At 36.4% G+C, this 23,854-nt stretch overlaps 1 protein-coding gene across 3 annotated transcripts in view; it reads right to left on the bottom strand.

Moving 5' to 3' along the window:
* RYR2 (ryanodine receptor 2) overlaps positions 1-23,854 on the bottom strand; it is a 790,171-nt gene that overhangs the window by 54,135 nt on the left and 712,182 nt on the right. For 2 of the 3 annotated variants that reach the window (XM_063708025.1, XM_063708026.1), the window contains 7 exons: positions 22,640-22,719; positions 20,566-20,642; positions 19,391-19,464; positions 9,549-9,629; positions 8,335-8,423; positions 6,790-6,918; positions 1,677-1,781 (listed from right to left, as the gene is read on the bottom strand). In XM_063708025.1, coding sequence (XP_063564095.1) covers positions 1,677-1,781; positions 6,790-6,918; positions 8,335-8,423; positions 9,549-9,629; positions 19,391-19,464; positions 20,566-20,642; positions 22,640-22,719 — 635 coding nt within the window. Of the gene's footprint in view, positions 1-1,676; positions 1,782-6,789; positions 6,919-8,334; positions 8,424-9,548; positions 9,630-10,810; positions 10,844-19,390; positions 19,465-20,565; positions 20,643-22,639; positions 22,720-23,854 lie in introns of all 3 variants that reach the window. The other variant, XM_063708024.1, reaches the window with a different exon arrangement.

The following is a 23,854-nucleotide window of genomic DNA, read 5'->3' as shown; positions in this document are numbered from 1 at the left end:
GTTTTCTTTCTAAATAGCTGTTATGGAAACTTTATAAACCATGAACAAGTGCTCGGTAACACCAGATGTTAATACCCTGATGGAAAAACATCAGGATGAGAACTCTCTTGTGAGGGTCTACATTTGGTTCATATGTTGGTTTCCTTTACTTACCAAAATATCCCTAGTGATTAAATGAAAGACTGGAATTTCCCTATTGGGCTGAAGTCACCAATAACTCCATACTGACATTCTCTCCTTGACCAAACTCTAGTCAGGTACCTCTGAGCCCTCTTCTCAACTTGGCCTCAACTTTGGTCTATAAAGACTTGAACAAACACTAATATAGTTTCTAACTGTTCAAGACTGCATGTCAAGGATGATCCCAGCCCTCCACTAAAGTACCTGCCTGGGAAAACTCCAGGCTGATAAAAAAAATCGACTGTTCCAGACAACATCTAAGGATAAGGACTCTGGAGGACAGAATGCTAACTAACTTTGACAATTGCCAGTTAGCAGACATAGCTGGTCTAATCACATTTACACCAATGAACCTTTTGTAACTTTTCACTCCTCTGACTCTACTGAGCTCCTGCTCGCCCCTTCTCTAATCTTCATTCTTCCATTAATATTCCCAGTCACCTCTGTACAAATCAAATCAGGTTCAGTTCATGCTGAACTCTTTTTCCTTGTTGCAATAGCACTACTGATTAAAATCTGTCCTTATTCCCTTAACTAGTATCCAGCTTTGTTTATCTTTGACATTAAGATGTATCCTTACCACTTTTACTAGCATCCAGCCTTGCTGATCTTTGACAATACATCCTGCATATTGTCATTTGCAGGCCTGAGGGATAGGTTCTTCACTTTACCACAGAGAAACAAGGCCTCAGGGAAGAGAGACCTGGCCCACACGGGTGGAACAAGTCATGGCAGCTCAGGAATTAGAATGACAGCATTCTGTCTTTTAATCTGACATTCTTCTACCTGACCGCCTGGCAAATACTCACACTCTGAAGGTCTCAGATTATACCATCAAAATTCACTGCATTGAAGAGACACATTCACAAGAACTTTTCTGTTTGTGTATCTTTTTGTTTTCAAATGAAACAAATACAGCAGTGAGCAAACAAGCTGATATTTTTCAATAGCCCTCAAGTTAACATTAAACATGGTAGAAAATCTGTTTATTCTTCATTTGCTTATCCGTATAATAGCTACTTTTTCTCTGTCACAAAATTAAATACACTGGTTATGGGTAAGCATCGCCCTACTGAGAACATCTGCTTGTTTAAGACCCTATAACAAAATTGTCTCCCTTGTAACAGGTTATAAAACCTATTTCAGTTATCTGTAAGGGGAAGGAAAATTCCAGTGAGCAATGGCCAGGAAGATGAAGGTTGTGAAATGTACAATGTTTGGGGACTCGACTGTTTCATTTGTCCATTACATTCAATTTCTTAATATCCATTGTCTCAAATTTGAATAATGACTCCTGTCTATTCTCAGGTTACATAACGGTTTTTATTTTTAAAAAATTTTAATGAGCAAAAGAGGCATGATAAAATGATATTAAAAAGACAAGTGATAAAGTGATTTTAAAAAGATAATATTCTAACATCAAAAAGCATGTTTACTTTGCTGGTGGTTACAGTCTCCAGTTTGTCATTTAGGAGAGAGGAAGGTAGTTAGTTTACCTGCGACAGCTTCATCTGCATATGGGCAAACACATGAAGAAAGCCGACCACAGCATCCCACAGCCTGCTGTGTGCCAAACTCTGTTGATTCCCAGTGCAAGGACCCTGGAGCATAAACAGACAAACGGCAATTATTCCTCATAATTTATTTGCCAAAACAAACTTTACAATAACAGGGGAAAAGTTGACTTACTGCTGATATATTTCACTGCTAGCATGTTATCTAAAAAGATAGGAACTCAAAGCGAAAGAAGGAGATACAGTGATGATAATAATCCTTAAGAGAGAAATACGTTCCTCTTTAAAACATTTAATATATTCCAAAAAAAGTTTCTCAAGGATTTTTATATTCTGTGAATCATTTTTTTTTTTTTTTGTCTGGCTTTGATCTCCTCTATTTAGAGGAAAAAAATTAAGGTCTGGGTGCTTTGGCTATTTAGTCAAATCAATCAATAGTCACTATCTTGCATTCAAAAGAATCTGAGAATATGCTTTAGATGAGAGGTGATTACCTTTTACTCCTAAACAGTAACCTGGATAAAGCATTCATATAGAGAAAAAAAATCCTCTTCAACGTTTTCTTAATTGAACAACTATTTTACAAATGGTACAACCATTGACGTGTTTTAAAAGAGTAATACTTGCTTATTAATTTCACGAATCCAGAATCCAAGGCAATTGGAAGTGGTTAAAATAACTAATTGGGAGTCATTAGGCTGAGATGGCTCCAGTGTCTTGCGTTCCTCCCTAAGAAAACCAAATCCCAACTCAATGTAAATTTAAGCTTAACCAATCAGAAACTGCCAACTAACTTCTAACTAGAGAGTTCACCAGTCAGAAACTGCCAACTAACCTCTAACTAGGGACTTTCCACTTTTACCAAATTTCTTGTCTTGCTTCCAGGAACGCCTTATAAAAGTGCCCCCACCTTTGGTGAAGTGCTGAATCATTAGCGTTCTGGTATTGCTCAATTCATAAATAGTTGAATGCTCAGATAAACTTGTTAAGATGTTATTGTGCCTAAGTTTATCTTTTAACAAACCTAACTTTGTTCTCTTAGCTGACACTTCTGAAGTATCAATACTAGGGTGGATCTGCTGTAACACGCAGACTGTTTTCATGGAGCCAATTTCTATTTTCACTTTCCAATGAAAAAATTCTACCATCATTCAGTTTTGTAAACCCATCTACATCAACCATGAAAATAAATAACAGGGATTTTACTTAGGAAAAAAGTACATAAAATACTGTTCTTAACTTCAAATTCCTTCATTCCTTTAGGCAAATAACTTACAATACCTTTAAATTGCAGGCCGCATAAAAACATTTCAGATCTTATGCTAGAAACAAGTGATTGGAAGAGATGGCCAGATCCAAGATGTTGAAACAGAACTTTTTCCTGTCTCAGCATCTCTTGAGGCCCTACAGCTGAGATACTGACTATGTATTCTCATATGACTATGAGAATGACTGTCTACAAAAGCAGTAGACTCACTACCTGCAAAAGGGGTGACTAAAAATAGATATTTCCACTCTAAGGATATAAAGGGGTTGAAGTTGAAAAGGGGGAAACTTTGGAGGGGGTTCTCCGTGTGCTGAGCCTCTCCATTTCATTACTTCTGCATCCCCTTACACCAAGTGAGAGAAGAGGCTTCAGGAGAACCATCACGTGAGCTCAGTTTCTGTCTTCTGAAGTTGTTGGGTAGCATAAGGTCTGGTATTAGAAAGTGTGACAGACAGCATATGACAAAAAAGATGTGTTTCTTATATGGACTACTCAGGAAGGGGCCATTCTGCCCCATCTGAAATCAGTCTGAAATGGTAACATAATTCCAAGGTGGATGGGGGCCACCAGATGCTTGAGGTCTGATTGAATAACTTTAAACTGGATGGGAAAAGAGTCATTTCCAGGCACTGGAGGACTAAGAGGGCCAGGCTCGCACGTTAGATAAAAAAATACAACACACCACACCAGAGGGCCAGCTCCGTGGTGCACTCTGGGATTACATGTGCCCCGGAAGAGACATTTCCTTCCCCATACCTCCTCTCTCCCACAGCTCCAACCCAGAGGAAGCCTGGGGTTAACCAGGAGGGGAAAGGGAAAGAGAGAGAGAAAGAGAAGAACCTTCAGGGGGGAGAGTAAAAAAAGCCTAGATTGGACTCCTTCCAGAATGAACAACATCCAGATGGGAGTTCTTGACTGCACCCTCACTCCAGGTTTTCCAGCTGAAAATCAGGCCCAAGGGTAAGCGGAAGTTTTACTGAAATGAGATTATTCTTGTGACAAAGTGACTGACATGATTTTATTTATCTGAAAGTGGCCAGTGCACAAGATTCCTTCTAGTGGTAAAGAAATGGTCGACAAAGCAAGTCTGAAGGGACAGTGGTGAGAAGGAATCAGGTTATTTTAATCTGTAGTTCATTAAATCCAGCTCATTTAATGTACGAGATATAGTAGCTTTATAGTTTCCTTCATCCCTGGTTATAATTAGTCCCATCTGGCTATTACAGCTCTGGTTTGAAAGCAATAGATCTTTAGGATTTTCCTGTGGTCGATGTTCAGTGTCAGCTTGGTATTCCAATGGCATATAAATTAGGGAGGAGGAAAAGTGCAAGAGGTGAACACTAGAAAGCCATTTTTAGGAAAATAAACTTGTTTTTTCTTCAAGTCAGAAATAATTTTCTTCCTGTGATAGTTAAGGTTTAAATCAAAAGTTGAAGCATTACAAGGGGTTGTGCTCTCCTGCAACCGCTAGGTGACCAAAAGTTGTTTGGCCAACCCTCATGTGACAGAGTCGCAAGCCCAAAGCCAAAGTACCCATTTTTTCTTTTAAAACCTGAAACACACAGAATGTCCTTTCCAGGGCTTGCTCAATCTTAGGTCCTCAGCTTCTGGGAGCTGTAAACTCCCTAGTCTGGTGCCTTGCTTTCTTTTTCTCATGATGTATGTACCTGCAACATGGAAAACCCTTGCTAACTACCAGAAGGACCCTGTGCCAAGGACAGATCAAACTTTCTCTTTTCTCAACAACTACCTCATGGTCTTACTCTAGGAACCTTGACAATACAACGTCCTCTTACTCAAACAATTCTTCCCCTTTTATTAAATTGGGATTACAATCTTATAGGTAATTCCACTTATTTCAATGGTATTGGATCTCCCCCTTATATAACTTTCTATAGTTAGTAGAAGTTTGAATAATAAAGCAATACGCAATGCTGTAATCTAAAAGGCAGTCCAGAAGCAGCACGAAGCTAATGATAAGCTTATCTTCATAGTATCAGTATTTATCAGCAGATATACCACTAAGGCAAGCTTCTCTAAAATATATTTCACTAGATGTAATGTGGTAACTTGGATTGTATCCCAGAAGTTTAAAAAACAAAGAACATGAATGGAAAAACTAGTAAAATCAAAATAAAGCCTGTAATTTAGTTAACAGGATGTGCCGATGTTCATTTCTTAGTTTTGACAAATGTGCCATGAGTATATAAAATGTCAGCATTAGGGAAAGCTGGGTGAATCATATACAGAAACCCTCTGTGCTATCTTTGCAACTTTTCTGAATACTAAAATTGTTCCAAAATACATATTTCAGATACGATTGTTATTTTAAAATATGTCATATAAAAAATAAGTAACAAGAGAAGTTACTTGTTACTTCTGGGTTTTTTTTTTTTTTTGGTTCTTATGAACCAAGCACAATAAGCCATGTGACTTTATCCAATATCCTTTGAACATTCACGTAGAAATCTGTGTTCTATGACAACACCTAATAAAGAGTTTTGCATATAGTAAGAGCTCAATGGATGCTTCTAGATTTCGATACATTCAGGAATCTCAATTATTTTAGGAACCAAGAGATGCCTACTCTTAGCTGAAATGGCGGTTATGTTTCATTTGGAATATATTATAGAAATCATCCTGATTCCCATTTCTGGAAAATCCAGTGGCTTGCTAATGTCATCAGTCAATCCTGTTATTTATTCAGGACATGACACATGAATGTTGTTGTGCTGGTATCATTCTAGGCATGCATGAGAATACTAAGGCAATAATGGAAGCCAGGAGAGGTAAGGAAATGGGACTGTGAGTAGACCAAAACTGACTTAAGCTTTCACTTTTATTTGATTTTAAAGGAAATGTTATTAGAATTATCAAGTGTGACTTTTCCATCTGGAAATGCTGAAATAAAGTTCCTCTTCCCCACCAAGGCAAAAAATAGAAAAAGTGCCATGCTTCCAAGGGACTGAATGCAGAGGTGAGTGAGCCTGGAGGAGGTCTTCCTACCTCTACAGCACTTACTCTTGGTTGGCTGTACTTGGCCATGAGTCATTTATTTACTCAAACAGCTGTAACTGTTATGCTCCTGGGATACAATTTATTTTTAACTTAACCTTTCTTCTCCCCACAAGCTTATGTTTAGTCTCACAAAGCCAATTATAAGTTTCTCTCTCCTGTTTTATCCTTAGCATGCGGCACGTCAAACATAGTGAATGATTCAGGGTAATATGTCCACTGAGACAAGACAGAAAGGAAAGATGACTGGTCATCAGCAAAGTTTTGGTGATTGAAGAAAAACCCAGAATTTTATAAAATCTTTAAAAAATCTGAAGTTAAGGCTAGAAGCTTAGTCCAAGGAGAATATAAAACAAATCGATGTAAAAAAGAAAAGAATATTCTATACGCTATTTGGAATTTTATCTATAATATACATACGCGATGTTTTCAGACACTCTTCTCTTTCTTAAGTTTCTATGAAACTTCTTCCCACTTTTAGTGGAATACCAGAAAGAATGGTTTAATGTTGTGCCTGCTCGCCCTTCCTTCCTTAATATTTACTAAGTGCTTAATACATATACCAGGCCCTGGAGGTACAATAGAGCTAACATCACAGTCCATGCCTCTAAGGAGTTAATCATATCTCAACCTGCCAAATGGTGAAGCAATTTCATTCCACATAAATTCACATCTTAGCCTAATATTTTAATTGTAGCAATTTGCAAAGAAACTCAGAAAGGGGTCAATAGGAGATACGGAAACTACTCTAGATATACTGCATTTTTCTGTGGAATTCAGTGCTACAGATAGCAACCATGTTTAAATGTTTACCTGAATATACTCTGTAAGAGTGTTAAAGACTTGTTTTGCCACTTGGATAGCTTTGGAGAAATTCCGTTGTCCTTGTTCATCAATAACATCTTTCCCAGAGTAATACCAATAAAAGTCACTAATTGATTCCTGGGAAATAGAGATGATATTATTTATTATCAAGTCACATTCTAAAGTTACCATTGACTAACCAGTCTTGGACTTTATGCCTGAGAAGTATTTTAAATAATAGATATGGTAGCAAACAAAAATATCTGTGAAGTAAATATCATTCTTCAATGACTTTCCTAAACATACAATATGTGAACCTCCTTCTTAGATATAGCTAACAACTGAAGAGAAGACAAGAAGAAGAAAACTTAGCTTTAAAAATTACTGTCTGATAACCTTGAACTTCACAAACATAAGAATTAAGACTGGAGCATATTTATGCATGAGCAAAATTAGATGTTTCATATGTGAGCACAGAAAATAGATGAATCATGGAACAATCTTTTTTGGGGTACCGACATCTGGCCTCCATTTTCTCCAACAAAGCTAATAACATTGCATCAGTGAGAACTCGCTGATATCCATGGCTTTTGTGTCTGTCCCTGAGGAAACTGGTTGGATTGCTTGTAAATTTGTAAATACTAACAATTGTAAACAAATATCTAAATAAGATCAATCTCTATAAACCAGATGTATTTAACAATAACATACATTTTAAAGATATTTTGGTTGGATAAGTAAATAATCCAATTTAGTTGAGCTGTGAACTACATTTGGGTTTTCAGACAATTTTTAAAATGACAAATGTGTTTTCAGCAACGCTTCTTGGTGTACTGACTTCAAAATGCCCCTTCCCCCACCACATTAAGCTTTCAGTTAGAAAAAAAAAAAGGTTGTGATTTTACACACTCAAAGATTAAGGAAAAAGCTGAACGTCTGCATTTATAGTTTTAAAAATACTGTGCCTGGTTTAGCTTATAAATAAAATGAGGGGAAAAAAGTTGTACAGGGCTCTCATTATTTAAGAGGCCTACATCTTCAATTCAGTTTGATTAATGTTCTCAAATATGATTACAATATCAGAGATTTTTAAGCAATGTGGTGTGAAAATTAATGCAAATATTAGGACAGCTGAAAAGAACTGACCTTAGACTATCAAATTTAAGTGTATGGTAGTAGTTGCAAAGCCTTTCTTTCCTATTCCTACAAATGTTCCAAATATTCTTCCCCAATTTGTCTAACAACTGTAGAAGAAGGAGCAGAGTATAAAAGTGCTTTATAAAATGAAAATGACTTTAAAATACCATCAAGCTAAAAAAACAGGCGAAAAATCTCTACTTACAGAAATAAAATAATGAGCAAAAGTAGGAGGCAGCATCAGGAGCAGAGATAACAGTGGCTGTTTTGCTCTAAGAATTGCTGAGAGGTTGTGATCAGAGATAAACTATTTCAAAAACTCCTTTCTAGTTATAAACCAAAACACATTAAAACTCTGCCGTATTGTTTCAACATACCAACCCTTTTAATTTGTTACTAATATGGAAAGCAACATACCTGAACTCTCAGTAGGTAGTCTACAGTGGAGATAATTATGTTGACAGTTGTATTATTGCCAGTCTGAGTTCTCAGATAATTCTGAAAATCTATGCAAGATAAAAAAATGTTATTAATGCTTGCTCAGAAGTTCAAGTTGAGTCATTCCAAGAACTCCAAAGGCAAATGCTTTCTATGGCAAAATCATTGTGGGTTAGTGCAGTGTTTTTATCTAATAGTTTTACTATGAAAATAATTTATATTTTCCATAAAAAGTGATCACCCCAAAAGTGTATCTGGGTGCTCCATAGATGATCAATATTCAATTTTTGTCTCAGATATTGCTAATATCAGTTTCCTCATTCCTAGTTCTAGAGCTCTGGGCAAATGAATGACTAAAAAAGGTTGCTATCCTTGAGGATATAAGAAGGAAATTATTTATTCATTAATCACTTGTTCCTCAGTACTGTGCAAAGTGCTGGGGTCAGCCAAGATAAAATTAAGATAGAGTTCCTGCCTTCAGGGGTGCACAAGCCTAGTAGAGAGTTAGATGTGTAAACAAGTAATGGAGATACATTATGTTAACTAGTACAATGAAGTATGTATACACTCAAGGTAAAGAGAAGTGGTGCAAAACAAATGATACTCTATATTACTCTATAACTATTTATATGTTTTTCATAAATCCTCTGTCTTTTTTTTTTATTATTGAGAGACAGGATCTTGCTGTGTTGCCTAAGCTCCAGTGCAGTGGGGCAATCACAGCTCACTGCAGCCTCGAACTCCTGGCCTCAAGCAATCCTCCTGCCCCAGCCTCCCAAGTAGATGGGACTATGAGCATGCACCACCATGTCTGGATAATTTTTAAAATTTTTTCTAGAGATGGGGGTCTCGCTATGTTTCCTAGGCTGATACTGGGACTCCTAGGTTCAAGCAGTCCTCCCACCTCGGCCTCCCAAAGTGTTGGGATTACAGGTGAGCCACCGCGCCCAGCCTCATGTGTCTTCCCTAACATCAAAACTATTGATAAGACTCAAGTGAAATGGCTATCCGAGGACTGTGAAAGCAGGGAAGCAATATATAAAACATCCCAGTTCCCAATGCAGAGTCATGCTCTAGAATGATTTGTTGTCTCTAGAACGATGCATAATTGGAACTAACAGGTTCTTGTTATTACTGGCTTGAAAACATTATTTATGCCTTAGTATCATCAGAAGTTCTGGGGACTCACAAACCTGAGTTGTGTCCCTCACAGAGTAGTTGCAGGAATCGGAAGAGGTCACAGGTGAACTCATCGTCCTGCAGAACCTTTTCTCCTGTGGGAAGTCCAGAGGGATCAAACATTACCAGCCACCCCAGCCTGCCCCTCCCTTTCTGTCCCCACCTCCATACAACTTGCATGTTGATCTAGCATTGTTCTGAACCAAAAACAGTCACAAGTCATAGCCACTTTTCTATCTGAAGCTCATAAGATCATGCGCTTGGCAGATAGAGGCACTTTTTCTTTGTAAGAAAAGAACATTTGAATTTTAAAACTCAGACTTCTCTGTTAAAAGTAGCAGCATGGGTTTGGCAACATTTTACAAATGACCTAAAGGCTTAAACTTTGCTTTTTTCTTTCTTTATGTTCTTGTATTTGGCAAGGTGTACATAGAAGGGACCTTTTTCTGCATCTCTCACACGTGTTAAATTTGCTTTGTACCCGGATTATGACCAAATGATTCAATGGAAAGCATTCTGTGTATCCAAAAAAGCAGGGCCAAGAGTTTCTTTTATTAAAGAATAATTCATGGATTTTTGTGAAAGCTGTAAATCACTAGAAAATTGTTGATTAACTTGTTTTAATTAACTTTGTTATCAGGTTGACTACTGAATAAAAAGAAAGAAAGATTTCTGAAATCTAAAATAGAGATGTGACTGGTTTGAGCATTACTTCCATAGGAGGAGGAAATGGCAAACAACCTTAATTCTAAATATGAAACCAAAAGACAGACTTTGGTGGCTGGTGTTGTGAGAGCTAAAACTAATAAAGAAAGGTGAAAAGAAAAGCATCCCCTAGTTACAGAAGTTTCTCTGCATCATCCAACACTAACAAATATTTTTGGGGCAAGGAGAAAACCTCAGAAAAGGGCTCAGTTTACTTGTATTTCAATTTAAAGGTATCTTGATCACAAGTTACTTTGAAAGCAAAAACACAAGGAAAGAAACAAACACAGAACAGCACTACACAAATGAAGCTGATTTTCAAGACAGAAAGTGTCCGTGGGGGGGAAAAAAACAGTTCCACATTACGAGCAGCTGCTCCCAAATCTAAATTTGTTTAGAAAGCAAAATGACAAAAAAGCCAGTGAATGAATGGACTTACATATTAAAAAAAAAAAGAACTTTTTACAGAATGGAAATACTTTGGGCTGAGAAAGAAAATGATGCAATGATCGTATGTTTACTTTAAGTGAAATTATGAATGATCACAGTGACAGAGAGCTGATGGACTTACCAGTCCGCAGTCTGTGACTTTCAAAGTGAGAGGCTTCATATAATGGTAGGGTTAGGAAGCAAAACCATTTTGAAAACTAATATAAACATTAAAAAAGGTACATAAAATCACTGTACTCATTTCCCTGTTAGCCCACAAGATATGAAATTTGGTGACTATGCGAAAATCACCACGTATGCAAATCAGATGTGGCAAGTTTAAGTGTTATAGGCACATTGTTGTGTTGAATCTCCCATAGTTGGCTGATAAGTCCATTCCTCAGTGTTTAAATTCACGATAGGATAGGAAACAAAAGGGAGAATGTTTCAGGCAAATAAAGGAACTAAACTCTTCATTGGTGATACTTAGTTCCATTTTCATGAGTCACCTTAATCAATCAGAAGAGTCTTTAAAGTGATATTTAAATCAAAATATTATGAGTTTGTTACATAGGCTTATTGATTCTTTCCCTGTGAGCCCATCTGCAATGTTTTTTTTCAAAAAACAAATCAACAAACCATGTACACACTTTAGGTGTTCATATATTCGTGAAAGAAGTAACCCTTACTAGAAAGTATTCAGAAAAACACTGAAATAATCTACCTGTGTACCTAAAAATGCTCTGCACAATGCATAATGATTTATAACATAAGGTTTTATTTATTGTCGACACACACAGTATTTTCTTGACTGTATACCGAAACACGTACAAGTAATTTCACTTATATAAGGACACACCGTACATCGCAGAACAATGGGAAGAGGGGAGGGGTTAGGGAGGGGACGAGTCAGGCCTTCGTTTACCATCAGGTGATACCAGGTATAAGCTGGGGTACTGTTGCTTAATGAAGACATTCCTATCTGATTAAAATGCTGCCATTGCCCATGCTGCAAATAAGTGGTAGAGTAACAGAGATGGATGATGGCTTTATGTCTGCAGAAGGTACAGGATCAGCAGTCTATTTTGTGATGTGTGCAAAAGAAATTCCATTGTAAGATGGAAACTAAGATCAATAACAAATAACGGAATGGAGTAACATGTAGTTGAAAGTGCTCTTACACTGGTAAATTATGATTTGTAATTGCTGCCTGAGGGCTCAAGGTACATATTGTGAAGGACATCCCTTTGGTTTCATTGTTATAAGAGGCTTAAGATTTTTAATACTGTAATAAAGGGAGAGGTATTTCAATATTATTGTTGCTGCTTCTGAGTTCATTCTTTGCACCTTCATTTTCTCTTATATAAAATAAAGATAACATGTACCCTGTCTACGTCACTGGCTCTTCATAATCTGTGGTAATTTTTTGTAAATTGTGGAAAGGTTAATATATTAGGTGCAGTGGCAATAATACTAAAAAATATGGAAATATCATGCCAAGCTGCTGAATAAAGCGATTTGAATTTATTAATTGTGTTTATATCTCCTGAACACCATCTTCATGGATTAAAATGTTCTCAAAATTACATTTTTTTCTTGGAAATAATCTAGGTAGATTTTATTTAATCAAGCTACGAGTGAAAGAGTAAGTCCTATTTTTAAAGATCTAATAAAGTTAACACATTTTTAAAGGCTACTATTCTACCTACAATTGGTGAATTAGGATAAATAGACTCCAAAAGACTAACATTATCTTTATCAGGTCCTGTCATGTCAATATCTACAATAATGCACAGGTAAAAGGTGATTCATGAAGCATAGGACTGGCCACATTAAAGGATCCCCTATAATCTATACAGTTGACTCAAAAGCACCCCGCTGCCATAGAGGAAATTATGCTGATTGTGGATCTTGAGGGGACCTTAAGATCGATTCTGCATCTTGCCAAAACTGAAAAATGCTACAAATATTTTAAAATAGTGAAAAGTCAGGTATTTTATTCCATGTGGGAAGTTTTAATATTGCTGTTTAAGCGGCTTAAGTATGACTGCTTCAATTATATTACAATTCAATTAAAAAGTAAATTAAAAAAATAAGTTTACAGTAATATTTAGTTACTGACTACAGTGTGCTAGGCATTGTGCTAGATATGTTATCTCATCATTTCAATTCAGGTTTATTATAATCCTGTAACTTAGCTAAATGTAATGCCATTTTGTGGTTCAGTGAACAACTGAGAAATTAAATAACCAATGTCATATAGCTATCGACTGGTAAAGAGTATGATTCCAGTAAACTTCAATAAACATTCACTCTTCTATGGCAGGCACCTTGTGAGGTGAACATAATCTCGAACCTGAAGAAGTTCACAGTCTAATGGAAGATACAGGAAATAAACAGATAATTTCAGTATTATATGGCCTTTCTGAATTCAGTGTGCTATAGTTTCTAAATGTTGTAAAGTTACCATCAGTAACTAATAAAATCTTTGACTGATTATCATTACATATACTATATGTTATTTAAATTGTGAACTCATGCTTGTTTTCATCAATTTAAGAATCAAAGGAAAACCATTGCTAGATACGTGACTTTAGTCAGTTCACTGTTCTGAGCCTTCGTTTCATCATGTTGATATAGAGATGAACAAACTCCTCAACTCCTCATTTCATAGGACTGTTGGGAGAATCGAATTGGCTCAAACAATTAAAAGTGCTTTGAAGTCTACAAAGCACAAAAGAAATAAATGTGAAGCCTTAGGTCAAATGACCTAAATTTCTAAGTTACAGAATTTCTGTAGGTTGTATGACAGTTGTTTGTTCTATAAATTCCACTGAGTGCATTTATTAAAATTTAGTTAACAGTCTGACAGCAGTGTATACAATGCATTCCTATTTCCGATGCCAAGACAATGAAAATGACCACTATGTGAAACAAATCAGGTTTGTCCCACGGATAACAGAATTAAAGTACATTCTGTTAACTTAAACAAATTAAACTAGCTGGAGAGGAAAAAAAATCCCTTTGCTTTCAAATGTGATTGCATCTTGTTTGTTTCTCTTATAGCCAAAGCCTAAGCTTCTCAGCTATCAAGACTCTCACTGAAATTCTTAATTGTTTTTCATCCATTCCATTCATCAGCATCCTTACTGATCTCCCTGCCTTGAGACTCTGATACCTATCTTACACAATGTTGCCTATGAGTAATTTTTCAAAAGCACCATTCCAATTATCCTACTTCCCTGGTAAACAGATGGATTTCTTTAACTGTATGAAAAGTCTACTCTGAAGAATTCCCTCTAATCTATCATTAGGCATAACTCAGAGCTCTCCCACTGCCATGAAGGAAATAATAATGCTGGTCACTATCTTTGGAGGAGTCAATTTCTATTTAGTAGCATGACTGAGAAATGGGAAATCTACATTGTACTGTTAGTGGAGTCTAGCAGAAGCATTATTTGAACAATAAACGTTAGGAACTCAATTCTAGGTGGATCATTTAACACTACACATAGTATCACTTAAGTGGTATTTAATGGCTCTCTGTGGCCTCAGATAAAGTGTAGATTCCTTGACAGGGCAGAGAAGGTCCTTCGTGGCCTCCCAGGTACTACGTTTCCATCCTCTAGTCTGATCATTTTCCTTCACAACAGCTTAGTCACCATTCTCTGCCGTGTTTGGTACCTTGAACTTTGCATATGCTGTTCCCTCGCATTGGAATGTCTTTGCCTTCCTTATCCACCAGCTTGATTCCTAATTCAGACTACACATCTCCCCCAGCCCCGCAACATCCCAGCCGCTAAGTACTTCCACCTAAATTCCTTTATATGCATAAAGCATTGTTCTGAAGTTATTTGTTTACAAGTCTGTCTACACAGTACTGAGCTCCTAAATTGTTTCCAATGCCTAGGACACCATCTAGCACATAATAGTCACTCTAATTTAAATGAGCGCTTCAAAGTTTAAAAACTGCAAGGATGTTAAGAAAATGTATTTGGTGCCACGAACCAACATCACAAGTTTTCCTTGAAGAGAAAATTTACCCACAAGAATGGCAGAATAAGGTACACAGAATACTAAACTACACTTGTGAAAGTATTTGGAAAATCTTGAGGAAAAGGTAGCCCATAAATAATTAAGCAATAAAGAGTTACAAAAAGTTAGGGTAACCAATACTTAAAGATCAATTCAATCTCTTTGCTTAATTAATCAATTTGTGTTGCTTCAACTTCACATACATTTGATTAGATGATTATAAATATATCAGTAAGAACCTCAGTGAAACAAATTATCAGATACAGATGGAAAGGTGGGGAAGGTTAATTGGTAGTTAATGTTGTAGTGAGGATTTTAAAAAATCAAACTATTTTTAAGAAATCGGATCAACTTCAAAACTTCGTCTTGCTTTTATGAAGTCCAGGACTACCTCATGATCAAAAAAAAAAAAATTCAGTATCTTCTGCTATATTCCAAGAAGAATTTTGAAAGCAGAAAAATTGCACTTTCAATGTCATAATGATTTGGTAATGGGGTTAATGGTTCTGATAAAAAAGCAAATTAAAAATCCAAGAATGGAATGACATTTTCAATATTCATACAGGTTTTGTTTTTGAATTTGATTAAGTCATTAAAAGAAAACACATAAATATAAAATATACAGCACAGACAACATTGAGCATATTACAAACTAACACATTTCCTGAAAACCTTTAAAAAAAAAAAACTGGGAGGCTCAGACTTTCATAGAAATGAGAGAAACTTAGTATAAAAAGGAGACAGAGGTCAAACTTGCATGACAATAATGGCAGCAGAAAAAAACAGTATAAATAATTCATCTGAAATCTGTAGATACAAACCTCAAAGAAACACACAGTTCCTCATGGCATCTCAATACCAGGTTAGGAACATTTGTAACCATAAAAAGTTCAAAAGCAATTTTGAAACTTAACAATAAATGCAAAATGTGGCAAGAGATTTGTGTCCCGGAAAGGGACAAAGAACAATAAGTCAAGGGGCAGCCAGGCGTGGTGGCTCATGCCTGTAATCCCAGCAGTTTGGGAGGCTGAGGTGGGTGGGTCACCTGAGGTCAGGAGTTCAAGACCAGCCTGGCCAAGATGGTGAAACCCCATCTCTACTAAAAATACAAAAATTAGCCAATTGTGGTGGCAGGCCTGTAATCCCAGCTACTTGGGAGGCTGAGGCAGGAGAATCGCTTGAACCCAGGAAGTGGAGGTTGCAGTGAGACAAGACTGCACCACTGCACTCCAGCCTGGGCGACAGAGCAACACTCCATCTCAAAAAGAATTAAATAAGCAAACAGTAAGTCAAGGGGCAAAAAAAAAAAAAAAAAAAAAAATGCTACCTAAGGCAATGGTAGACATGAAGTAAGCCCCCGAAGAACATGAAAAGATGGGAGGGAAGTGACTTCACTCTGTAAATTAAACAGTGGGAGGCAGAATGCCTACATTTCAGTCTCAGCCTTGCCGCTTAGCTGTGTGACCTTGGACAAGTCAAGAAACCTTTCTGTTCCTCTGTTTCCTTACCTATAAAGTCAAGGTAATAGCTACCTCATTGGAGGGTTGAGGGTATCAAAAGTTCATGCATTTAAGCTTATACATTTTCCATGGCTATATAATTTATGGTCATATTGTCATCATTAGGAAGAGACTTAGCTTAATAAAAACAGTGGGCGAGGATGTAGAAGATTCAGATACAATAGATTATTTTCTCAGTGCTAAGCCCATGCTCTCTGAGCCTCAAGTGTTGAAGCAAGTGACATCACTAACAGATGTTGCTTTTTCAGCCTTTTCTATCCCTTCCAAGAGGGATGATTGATTTTTCTTCTCCTATGAGTGTATGTAGGCTTTTTTAACTTTTATAGGATCTTAAAAAAAGAGTGGTCTCAAAACAGATATATTTAAACATGCCAAAAGAGTCTGTATAGGAATTCTTAAAACAATCTGGAAGATACTGTAATATTAATAGAGCTAATGAGTGGCCCTTACATATGCTCCTAATAGGTCTCTTGATTAAGGCAATAGCATGTATTCAGAAAGCACAATTTAATCTTGGAAGCCTTGTTGGCGTCCTAGGTACTATCTAAAATCTCATCCCTTATTTTCATTGCATAGAATGTCTTTCAGAAACTACTTTGAATTACTAATGGCATCTTTGCTAGTATATTAGTTTGAGGAGCAAATAGTTGCTATTGTTTCTACTGCTCTTTGAATTCAGTCACAAAAATAAAAATTAGTTTTGATGTTAAATGATTTGTAATCTGTCAGATTTTCAAAGGAATAGAGGAAAAACTCAGTAGTCCTCCCAATACTTGAAAGGCAACTGGCAGAGCACACTGGCGAGGAGGAGACTCAGCTTGTCACATCCTCCTTGAATCTGTCACCGATTTCCCATGCACCAATCAGTACAGCCATAAAGCCACAGCATGTTCAAGACAGAAACGCCACAGGGAGACTAGGGCACACATTCTAGGATCATTCATTGACACAACAGTTGCAGACGCTGGGCCCACCAGAAAGGTTTTTAACTGAAAAGCAACAAAACCAATCCAAAAACGTAATTGAAATGCTGGTTGCCCCTTCATATCTGACATACTAATAACTGTACATCCTCATAGAAACAAGAAAGAAAAGGAGGAAAGCTAGATGTGTAAATGTAAAAAATAACAGGATGCATAACGATGGAAATTAAATAATCTACTTGTTAAAACAGTCTACAACAAAAAAGAATGCACAGAAATTGTCACTATCAAGTCTGTACACAAAGCTAACAACAAATAAAAGAGCAAATAAACAAAAGACAGTTCATTTTTAATAATTACCACGCTCATGAGTGATGACTGAGGAAGGGAGGGTAGTACATTTACAGTAGTCGAAAGAAAAGGAAATGAGGAAAAAGAAAAAAAGTTGAGATTTTGCTTTTGTTTTTCTGTTTGTAAAGAAATAATACAAAATGTGTTAATCGGTTTGAGTAATTATTTTCTTATGTGTTGAAAAAGAATGCGCAAGTTAAATCAATCTCCTTTTGAGAGATATAAAGAATTCTCACATCAGAATGGTCACACTCACAAAGTTCTTTCTGATTTGGGACTTGAAAATGTTATTCCAACCCATATCTGCCTGACGAAGGAAAGGAGGCTGAATAAAATAACCTAAGTGGCTGCTATTCCTTTTGGGAGCTGATATGAACAGCGACTAAGAATGACTAATGGATTTGTGGTAGGAGCCCCTGGAACATTAGGTAATAACTACAGGGGAAAATGAAATTGATTTCTAATTCCAAGACAGGGAAGTCAGGCTTTGGACAGAGACTTCATTCATTTTTAGAGATTTTATAGCTGAAAATTGCTTAGGACTTTGGAGAGATGCTGGAGGTAGGCAGGTGATAGGCCCTGAGATCTGCAGTGGCTCCAAGTTCTGCAGATGGGTCCAGAAAACCTAAGTCGGTTTAGAGTGGCACTGGTGACTTTTCTCAAAGGTCTGTCCTTCTGAACCTCAGGCCAGAACCTTAGGCCAGAAAACCTAAGAAGTTATAGAATGGTGTCAGTGATTGTTCTTGAAGGTAGCTAACTCAGTTTAGTAACCATATGACTTATTTTTGTTGACTGGACTTGTCCATCCAAATGTCAAGCAGAAAATAAAATAAACACGGGAGCCACATAGTGGTAGCAATGTCAGAATGGGTATTAATAATAAACTTTAAAATACAATAAGAAATGTTGTTTTTCCTATTTGTGAGAACAAAAAAATACATAGATAAATTAGTTAATCCTAAAATATTTCAGAGAAATAAACATAGACTACAAATGGAAGATGGGAGAAAAAATTATTTTTTGAAATAAGATCAGTCCAATAAAAGACTCAATGTTCCAAAACTAATAATTGACAAGAAGACATATCCAAACCACACAAAACAAACAAAAACAGATAAACATACGGGGCCCTGAGTAAAACTAGTTTAAAAATCAAACACAAAAGAATAAAAACAAATCAAACCAAAAACTACTGAAGATTTTTTTCTTAATAAATACTGCTAAAATGAAAGGGCAGCAAAGGTTATTTCTGCTTTAAATGCATTGTATGCTAAACTTTCTAGTTTATACCAGCATCTATTTAGAGAGAGAAAAATTCTAAGATCACGTGTATCACTGCTTTTGTGCACAGAATTATTTAAGCAAAATAACTGGTCTCTAATTTCTTTCATCAATCTAGACTTGCAAACATGTATGGATTTGAGGATCACTGTGCTGGAAGGGAAGAGGAGGGAATAGGAATGAGAGTAGACTGAAGGAGCTCAAAGGATTACTATCCTAAGGAAATAGAAGAATCTGAGAGCCCGACTTTGCTAAAGTGGCCAAAGAAAGTCAAATGTTCTTGAAAGGTTCATCTATGTGGTTTATGATTTCCCAGAAAATTCTCTAATAAAGGATCTTGATCCTTCATTCAACCATTATTCCTTATTGAAAACCCAATAAGGGGAAAGGCAGCTGGCAATGGGGCTGGCACACAAGGAGTTAATGACCAGCGTGGAAGGTTGGTTTTAGGGTGTGACCGGTGTCCAACTATGAACTTTGAAATGAATCATGTAAGAATTTCATCAATTTTAAAATAACTTCGTATCTCTCTACTTGAAAGGTAATTGATAATTGACTCGTTTCAGGGAGGGAAGGGAGACAGGTGATCCTTTTAATGTAAGTCATTAATACCTGATCCTTCCTCTGTCACCATCCCAAGACCTTCAGCTTTGTTTTGTCGCTCAAATGCATTTAGGTCAAGGACACTATAATAACAAGGGAAAAAAAAACATTTAGAGGACTAATAGAACATTTTCTTTGCTCAGGAGAGCAAACATCTAAACACCATATATCTTGGAATATGAACCAAATGTTAACGTACACTGAAAACATGTCTCCATTCATTGCTTACCAACCGTATTTTCTTAGTGGCAGACTAGTGTCTCCCCTGGGCCTACACTGAAATGATCCATGTGAAAGTCAAACATAAAGCATTCATAGGTTTCAACATGGGGAGTACATTACAAAGCTAGCAGATGTGCAGAAATAAAATTCTAATAATTATGTTTTTGCCGTTGGAATAGCTTGTTACATTAAATGTGTGTCAGATTCCTTAGTCAAATGCTGTCTGAATAATTTTAAATCTTGAAAAAAAATGGAAAACGATTACCGCAAATGAGTTAGTGATCATTTAGTCACAAAATGAGAAATGGCCTACAAGCTCCTAAATAAAACTAAATAGAATTTTCTTTTTTAAAAAAGCATACACAACTCATTTTCAAGTATGCAGAATATACGCTAATTCTCCAAGATCCCTATTTAAACACGGGGAAGGCTTTTTTTTTTTTTTTTTTTTAAATTAGAGACAGGGTCTCACTCTGTCTCTCAGGCTGCAGTAGTGGTGCTATCATAGCTCACTACAGCCTCGAACTTCTGGGCTCAAGAAATCTTCCCACCTCAGCCTCCTGAGTAGCTAGGACTATGGTACAGGTGTGTTGCCACCATGCCTAGCTTTTTTTTTTTTTTTTTAGTCTTTTTGTAGAGATGGAGTCTTGCCCTGTTACCCAGGCTGGTCTTGAATTGCTGGCCTCAAGGGATCCTCCTATCTCTTCCTCCCAAAGCTCTAGGATTATAGTACTATGGGAAAGCTATTTTAAGACATTATTACCATTCTGTAAGTTATTAATTATGATATTACCAACCCCTTAAAACAAGATAGAAAACAAGACACTGCCAATTATCCCACTTTAAAGTGTTGTTAATCATTAACTATTCTCCTATGTGCAATTATCGTCAGAGTAAGAAACAAATGCTTCGAAAAAATACAACCACTGAGTAGAACCCCCAAGAAGGAAGTGAGTCCTTACCTACATGACTGCATCAGGCCGGCCAGGCTCTGAAAGAAGCCCACATCCTTTTTCTCCTTGAGGTAGTCAAGCATTTTCTACGGGAATTATAGAAACCACATGGCCACTGAACAAAAATCTTATTGTTTATTAAATAAATAAACAACCAAAACAGGCTTTCCATTCTAGAATAGACAGAAAATATTCACTGCGTACAAACATGACTAATGCCATCTTTATCATGAAGTAGGAACACGCCTCAAAGCAAGATAGTTACGCAAACTTGGAATAAGAGGGTTAGTTGCCTTACACATCACCACAAGCACCAAAAATGTCAGGGGTAATATATTACTCTTAATTCTCTCCTGGTCACTCTTAAAGTAATTTGGTGATTCAGATACTCTAGCGCAAGTTAACTGGGAAGAAAATTCCTATAGATGTTATTCACAGGTTTCCATACCAAGGTGATTTCATTAAACAGCATTACAGGCTGGGCGTGGTGGTTCACGCCTGTAATCCCAGCACTTTGGGAGGCTGAGGTGGGCAAATCATGAGGTCAGGAGTTTGAGACCAGCCTGACCAACAAAGCGAAACCCCGTCTCTACTAAAAAATACAAAAATCAGCTGGGCGTGGTAGCATGTGCCTGTAGTCCCAGCTACTCGGGAGGCTGAGGCAGAAGAATTGCTTGAACCCAGGAGTCGGAGGTTGCAGTGAGCAGAGATGGTGCCACTGCACTCCAGCCTGGGTGACATCTCAAAAAACAAAACAAAACAAAACAAAAAACCCCAAACAGCATTACAATCTGAGAGTTGTGACTGCCATATGCTAATGCTATAGACGGAAATTCAGTTTCCATTACCATAGTCTGTAAATTGAAAAAACAATAGGAATCATTTGGCTATTAAAATGTTCTCCTTTGTTCTCAGAATGACATCCAGAATCTATGGTCAAAATTTTGGTTAAACATACATGTAAAAAAATGCGAAAGCAATGCTTTGTCTTGTTAGCTTACTGTTACATAGCACAACGAAACAGCTATTTCTGACATGGTTAAAATTTATTAGAGATTTCAAATGTAAAAGCACATACAAGATGATAGAAAGCATGCTCAAAGGTTTAAGGAAATAAGAATACTGCTTTTCTCCAAATCTGGAAGAGCAGAACAATTCCTGTTATCAATGCTGTTCTAAAAAGTGCTCAGCTAAGCAGACAAAATTTTAGTAGTAATCTTTTTCAGATAGCGAAGGCAATACAAACTAAATATGTAAAGGATACATATGCACAAAGTATATGCACATATGCATATATATATACGCACAAATGCACAAATAGCAAATATACACGTAGTGTAGGTATGATACACAGATACACAGCCACACATATATACGCACATAGACACAAAACCATATAGCCATTTACAGGGGGTGTGATAACTTTTGGTCAAATAAAAAATGAAACAATCATTGTTTTTTTTCAAACAAAGGGATGTGGCTTGCAGGATCAAAGGAGATGGTGGGATATATATTTGGAGTTATAAAGAAAACAGACAAGTTCCACATAGACAAGAAGTATACATTACAGGATCTCTCACTACTGTCTCTGGATCTAAGGACTTCTGAATATATATACTAAGAAATGAGGGTCTTCTTAAGTAAAACATAAGCAAGAGACATTATTTTTTGATAAATGTTTTGGAGAGATTAAGTGTTTTATTTTTTCTTTTTTCAAAGCTATATAATCACTTATTCTGGGAACAGAACGAGCTGGTTACCCCTGCCAGGTTCCATAACCAGAGAGCCACAGTTTGGTAAATGCATGGTGAGAGAGTGGTTCATACCTCAGCACCAGAATTCATTTGACATGATAAAAGGTCACACTTGATGTTTTCAGATATTTTGACATCATTTTATGTTTGGATTTGTAACACTATCACATAATTACTTTTTCCCTCTTTTGCTCTCTCTTCAGTACTGTGGTAAACTAAAATTGAGCCATATTGTACATAGAAAATAAAACATTTTACAACAAATAGTTCTTTACTATATGGTCCATTTGTCTGAAAAGTACATTATATGAATGACTGGAAGCTGTTACCTGCTGTACTGTGGAGTTCCCACCATTTAAAATAGCAATTCCAAGTTTCAGAGTAGCTGCTACCATTGGTCCAGTTTCACCTAAGAAATATAAAAAAATAGTGTTCCTTATATCATTTCGCCTTCTATATTAACCTATTCTACCTCCAATGCTGCACTTTTAAAATTATTATTATGCCCCCCCAGGCAATCTGTTTAATGGCATAGGGAGACTGACTTATGTTCCAAAAAATGCTAGAATAATAATAATGCATATTTGGCATCAACATTTTTAATAAATTCTCTATAATATCTAAGAACTGAAACCATAAGAAGATATAGAAGTAACAGAATAGGAAGACAACTGATTTTGAAATATCGAGACCTGAAATTATTAAGATTCAAGATTAATTATGTGTTTAATAAACGTTAAAATAAGTATGAGCTACTTAAAAGTTTCTTTAAAGAAAATTTCTCTCCCTCTTCCCTCAACAGTATTATATATGAAGAACTTTCATCATTTTCATTGTATCACTTTTATTTTAATATGTTTGAAGTCTGGTTTATTAGGCAGACTTCTCAATTTTAAGTTATTCGGATAATAACAAAATTTTATTTAGTGTATCATATTTCATTTTTCATTGTTCACCTCTATCCTAGAAATATAAATAATCTTCTATTTAAGGACAAGGGTACCTAATAACAGAATGTACCACCATTACTTTTCCATTCCATTACAAATGATATTTAAAATGTTTTCACAAAGAAGCTATTATGAATGTACAAAAAATCATCTTGAAACAGCTGGCTACTGAGATATATGACAGCATCTTAATTGTTAAAAAAGTCTCACTTTAAAAGTCTCCATATTTGTATCAAGAGTCAGCAAACTATGGCAAAATACCATAAATTACATAAAAAAATTACAGCTTGCCACCTATGTGTGTAAACAAACTGTGTGTAAATAAAGTTTTTTTGGAACACAGCCACGCTGTTTGTTTACCTATTGTGTCTGGCGGCTTTCCTGCTAACATGGCACAGTTGAAGAGCTGTGACAGGTTGCATAACCCTCGAAGCTGAACATATTGACTCTCCAGCCTTAAAGAAAAAGCTCGCGCACCCCCATTTTATAGGATCAGTCTGCTAAGGTTTAGTTATAACACAGTTTCCAAAACTTAAAGAACAGAATGAAAATGAATCTGTATAGTAAGACTCTGAAAAAAAAATTAACATTGGT

This window comes from Gorilla gorilla, chromosome 1 (genome assembly GCF_029281585.2).
Source record: "Gorilla gorilla gorilla isolate KB3781 chromosome 1, NHGRI_mGorGor1-v2.1_pri, whole genome shotgun sequence".
NCBI classification, from domain to species: domain Eukaryota; kingdom Metazoa; phylum Chordata; class Mammalia; order Primates; family Hominidae; genus Gorilla; species Gorilla gorilla.
Note: the sequence above shows the minus strand (reverse complement) of the source record. Positions and strands in the feature narration are given on the sequence as shown.